Source organism: Hipposideros armiger, unplaced genomic scaffold (assembly GCF_001890085.2).
Source record: "Hipposideros armiger isolate ML-2016 unplaced genomic scaffold, ASM189008v1 scaffold_8, whole genome shotgun sequence".
NCBI lineage: Eukaryota > Metazoa > Chordata > Mammalia > Chiroptera > Hipposideridae > Hipposideros > Hipposideros armiger.
In genome coordinates this window covers 6,710,850-6,716,647 of record NW_017731358.1, presented here as the reverse complement: position 1 = coordinate 6,716,647, position 5,798 = coordinate 6,710,850, and the positions used below count along the sequence as shown (strand labels likewise).

Sequence of the window (5,798 nt, the reverse complement as noted above, 5' to 3'; positions counted from 1 at the left end):
AAATTTTTTTAGTTTTAATGTTTAACTACCCACCATTTTATGACAGGTGGAAGAAAACCTGAAATAATAAGTAATAAGACTGTTATTACTTAGTGACTAAATGAATTATAGTGGTAAAAGTAAAATGACAACAACTTCAGTACCCGTGAGGTAAGACGACTTGGTGCTTAGGAAACTGAGCTAAAACATTATATAATCTTAATATACTTGGTTGTTCATAGCAGATTTGGCTGTTCTAACCCAGAGGGTTAATCACCATAGTATGAGCTGACAGAAAACTCACTCACCTAAAACGATCAGATCTTATAAGGGTTCAATTACCAAAAGACTGCCTTCATACCCACACTTAATGGACTGGACACATGTCTGCCTCGTGTTGTCATGCCTGGGCTGAGAAAGACAACTGATGGGGTCAGATGAGAGATTCATCCAAGGCAGAGTGAGCCTCGTCTAAGCATAAATGGAATTCCTTAATTCTAGCTGCAGAAACCCCCACAGAACTGAATGTATTCAGAACCTCTATAGGCACACAGTGTAGTGCTTAAAGCCTGGAGGGTAGACTGCTTGGGTTACTCTTTTCTTAGTTGTATGAATATATTTTTAGAAAAGGGTTACTTATCTCTTTGTGCTACATTTTTCTTAAAATAGAGATAATTATTAAAGCATAGGGTTACTGTGAGGATTATAAATTTAAAGCACTTAGAAAAGTATAAGGAAGTACTAGATAAACATTACTATTATACAATGATTTACCTGAAACATGGAGTGAAAAAGTACTAATCTAATCTACAGGGTGGGTGGGGATATGCAATATAATAAAGTACTCTAAAAGTTAACTATGATATCTGAAAGTTCCAGGGTTAAAGATCACAACTAAGGTTGTAAGAAAAAAAATTACCTCAAAATTATCATTTAAAAATGAGTAAAGGGTAGATTTGGGATAGACTTTGGATTCAGAAAGTCTATTTCTGTTTTCAAAACTGATGCATTTCTTTCGTGATTTTGAGGATGAAAATATACCCTCAATTAACAGTTATGAAGCAAATGATATATTTTTCCTTTTTTATAAAAAGCAACATTTAAGTAGACATTTAAAAAATATAAAAAAGGAAAGCTACAAAGTACTGACACTTGTATTATAGGAACTATGTAAATGCCAGCATCCATACCTTGACTCAAAGTGAAAAAGAAATATATAGGCTGAATGAAAAACTACTCAGGAGTCCAAGGCCTATCAGCCTATGTGAGAGGCAAGTCCAGAGAGCGGGTGGTGGGAACCGTCAGAAGGAGAGGAGTGAGGGTTAACAGCCTGTAGTGATGGCAAAATACTTTTGTCCACAATGGATTGGGAGCAGGATGAAGGACGCTGGAGCCTTGACCTGATTGTGGACAAGGCAGAGTCATCCAGACAGCTTCTGAGACTATTCCCATTCCTGCCCCAGGCCTGAGACACACACTGAAAGCAGAGCAGGGAGTCTGCAAAATCACCCCACAAAATGAACCGGTAGTTTGAGGTAGCAAACACTTAAAAGAAAAGAGGATATGGTAGTCCGCAAACTCTGCTGTCAGTTATGTCAAAACATGGCAGAGGACTTCCACATTCTTACTTCTGCAAGTGTTTCCACACTTCTGCAGGACTTCTACCATCAAATTCTGGGAGTCCAGCATCTGCCTCAGGCTGTAAATCTGCACTAAACCCCCAGAGCAGGGAAAGATGGAAGCGGCAGCCTGGGATGCTTCTAGGATTCTAGGGGTGCTTCTTCATGTAATCAGCTTTATACCTCCATCTGCCTCACTGACAGAACAAGAACTTACATGTAGGTAAGGAGGAAATGAAGTTATATACACAGCCTATGCTTCTAATATACTTCAAACCAGCTCAGGCGCTGTTTAAAGGCACAGGAGAAGGTGCATGGGAAATATGGTGTATAGAAAAGCAGTGAGAAGGCTGTTCATCTGTGTGAGCCAACCGTTACGCTTCTCTTGAGCAAATCTTTTGGATAAAATACTCAACACTCACAGTGACTACTTCTGAGAGAAAAAGAGAGTGAAGGACAAAGGTACCAAGGAAATTCTAATTTGTGATCTTTTCTCAAGAACAATTACCGTGATGAAAAGGAATGTATTGACTTACCTGGAAAATATCTGTCTTGTCTTCAAATAGACTGACAAAATATTTGTAGTCAGCATAAGCCCAGAATTTGGAATGATCATAATCTCTAAATGGTCCAGAAATAGTAGAGTGGTCATAGTTCCAGGTCAGAAATTCTTCAATTGTAGCTTCTACGTAACTACATGAAGTTTCAAACTGAGGAACTGCAATGTAAGAGAACCCAACGTTAAATGTATATGGAACACAGTTTCTGAATATTGTTTTTTTAAATGAAGACAATTTCAAGCAAAAATGTTAACTATCATTTAATATTAAAAAAATAATAATTTTGGGGCCGGCCGAGAGGCGCGATGGTTAGGAGCTGGCTTGGGACGCCAGAGGGCCCCGGTTAGGATCCCACATATGAGGGCTGGTGACGCTGCCCTCCGCAGCTGGGATGCTGAAGGCAGCTCAGCCTGGAGCTGGGCTGCTGTGAGTCGCCAGTGATGGCATAGGCTGCAGCCCCTGTGGCAGTGGGTTGCCATAGGCCAGCGTGAGCGGCCAGCAGCCGCAGTGAGCAGCCATCCAGAAGCTGGCGACTGATCTGCCTCGCCCGGGAAGAGCGCAATGACTTGGGCCAGTGAGGCGGTGTCCTCTGCGACTAGACTGAAGAGCAAAACGACAGCAACTTGTCTGTTCCCCTTCCCCCAATTCCCCAGCGCTGTTCCCATCCCCCAATAAAAAAATCTTAAAAAAAAATAATTTTGTCCTTGCTATATAATTAAATCCATTTACAACACTCATAATACTTGTGATTAAACATAAAAGTAACACGGTTTTAATTATNCATTCAAATACCTATTATGTACAGTGGTTCCCCCCATCTGCAGTTTTACTTTCTGCCATCCAAATATATTAAATGGAAAATTCCAGAAATAAACAATTCATAAGCTTTAAATTGCACACCCTTGTGAAGAGCATAATGAAATCTGACACAGTTCTGCTCCATCTCACCCAGGATGTGAATCGTGCCTTTGTCCAGGATATCCATGCTGTGTGCCACTCGCCCTTAGACACTTAGTAGCCATCTGGGATATCAGATCGATTGTTGCAATTTTGAAATGCTTGTGTTCAATTTACCCTTATTTAATAACGTCCCCAAGCCATTCACATAACTATTATTACAGTATAAGTGTTCTATTTTATTTTTAGTCATTGTTGTGAATTTTTTACTGTGCCTAATTTATAAATTAAACTTTATCATAGGTATGTATGGTTAGGGACAAAAACATAGTATGTATAGGGTTCAGTACTATCTGTGGTTTCAGGCATCCCCCGGGGGTCTTGGAGTAAATCCCCCACAGATAAGGGGGAACCACTGCGTTTAGCACTATGTTAGCAGTTTGGGGGAATAAAAAATTATAAAACATAGTCTCTGTTTCCAAATAACTTACAATATTGTTAGAGGAATACTATGTCATATACTATTTAAATAGCAATCCAAGTAGAACATAGAGGAATGAAGGCCAGGGATGAATGGATGTGGATGTATGTGGTTGAGAAGGTTTCACAGACAAGGCTGAATCTGAGCTGGGCCCTAAGAGTACAATTTTAACAGACAGAAATTGAGAAGAGCATGAGCAAAGGCCAGAAGATGAGAGAGTACACAGTGGTCCAGCACTCAGTCAGGAGAGTAGACAGGGACTAATGCAGAGAAGAAAGGTTGCATCAGACGTTTTGGAGAAAGTCTTAAATTCTATCCTTATAGTTTAAGTCACGAAAGATTTGTGGACATGATGAACATATTTCAATATTTAATCTGGAGCATGACTTGAAATGTATTTTAATAAAAACTATTTTAGAATTAAAGGAGGCCTCAAAAGTGGAGGAATAAAGCGTAATTTTAGAAGTGATGTTGTAGACGAGGTTCTCAAAGTGGCCCATAGACCCCTTGGTGGGGGAGGGAGTCCCCAAGACACTTTCAAGGGATCTGTGAGGTTAAAATTATTTTCATAATACTACTAAGATGTTACTTGCCTGTTTCACAGTGTTAACATTTGCAATGAGGGCACAAAAACAATGATTAATAAAAACTGCTGGTCAAGACAGTGGAATCAAAGTATACTGGTAGCAATGTATTCTTTTTTAAAAAACAGCTTTATTGAGGTATAATTGATATACAATAAACAGCATATATTTTTAAGTGTATGATTTGGTGAATTTTTACATACCTATATACCTGAGAAACCATCACTACAATTAAGATGACAAATATTTTGATCATGTCCAAAAGTTCCTCTGTGACCCTTTATATAACCCATCTCTTTCATGGTATCTTTTTTTTTTAGCTGAGCCATCCTGCTACCTGTTGGCAGCTCAGCAGCAGCTCAGCTCAGGCCAGGAATAGAACCGGCAATCCTGTTGCTCAGAGCTGGCACTTAACCCATCTCTCTCTACTCCCTCATTCTCACACACACAACTACTGATCTATTTTCTGTCACTATAAATTTGTCTGCAAGTTCTACAATTTTATATAAATGGAATCATAGAGTAAGTACTCCTTTTTCACGCTAACACTAATCCAAAGGCAAACCAAACAAAGTTGACTTCACACAAATTAGGCATCAGAACAAGGAAGAACCCAGGAGAGAGAAGGGGGTCATTTCATCATGATAAAACATCAACCCAGTAAGAGGACATAACAATCCTAAGTGCATGAACCTCATAACAGTTTCAAAACAGATGAAACAAAAACAGACCAACTTAAACTAAAAAAAGAAACAAACATACAGTCATGGTTAGGAAATTTCAATACCTCTCTCTATATAATCAGTACAACAAGTGTACAGAAAATCAGTAAGGATACAGGAGACTTGAACAATCATCTTGACTTGAAAACACATCATTAGCAGAATACCCATTATTTTCAAGTGCACCTACAACATTTATCAAGATTTACTATATTCTGGGCCATTAGCAATAAATTTAAAAGGACTGAAGTCATACAAAGTATGTTCTCTGACTACAACGGAATTAACTTTAAAAAAATCAGTAACGGAAAATAAGTAATGGAAACGTAAAAAAAAAATCAGTAGATAGAAAATCCCCAAATATTTGGAAACTAAACATTACACTTATAAATAATCCATAAGTCCAAGAATAAATCACAAGGGAAATTAGAAAATATTTTGAACAGAATAAAAATGATTTTGGAAATTTGTATCTTGAAACACATGAGTTTGAAAGGTTCTCAATAATTAAAAGACTTTTCTGATAACAATGGTGATGATATTAAGGAATGTCACTTCTTTTTTAATGAAGTATATGGAAATGAGGCAACATTTGGAATATCTAAAGAACTCAGTAAACCAATATTTTCCAAATGGCCGATGAAAGGTATTACAAAAGCTCCATTCCATTCAAGATGGACTAATGTATTTTAAAGTAAGAGTACAAAATGTTTATTAATTATGGTTTCAGACTCTATACTGCAACAAACAAACCTTTTAAGAAACTACGCCTTGTCAAGTTTGGTGGAGTATTAAAAAAAATCCACAACTCGCGTTGGTTAAGAGCTGGCTTGGGACGCCAGAGGGCCCCGGTTCGGATCCCACATATGAGGGCCAGTTGACACTGCCCTCTACAACTAAGATGCTGAACAACAGCTCAACTTGGAGTTGGGCTGCCTTGAGTCGCCGGAGTTGGC

The 5,798-nt window shown here is 38.3% G+C and overlaps 1 protein-coding gene across 5 annotated transcripts in view; it reads right to left on the bottom strand.

Annotated features, from left to right (window-relative positions):
* HSPBAP1 (HSPB1 associated protein 1) overlaps positions 1-5,798 on the bottom strand; it is a 62,443-nt gene that overhangs the window by 29,298 nt on the left and 27,347 nt on the right. For all 5 annotated transcript variants that reach the window (XM_019652663.1, XM_019652634.1, XM_019652645.1 and 2 more), the window contains one exon: positions 2,135-2,316. In XM_019652663.1, coding sequence (XP_019508208.1) covers positions 2,135-2,316 — 182 coding nt within the window. The remainder of the gene's footprint in view (positions 1-2,134; positions 2,317-5,798) is intronic.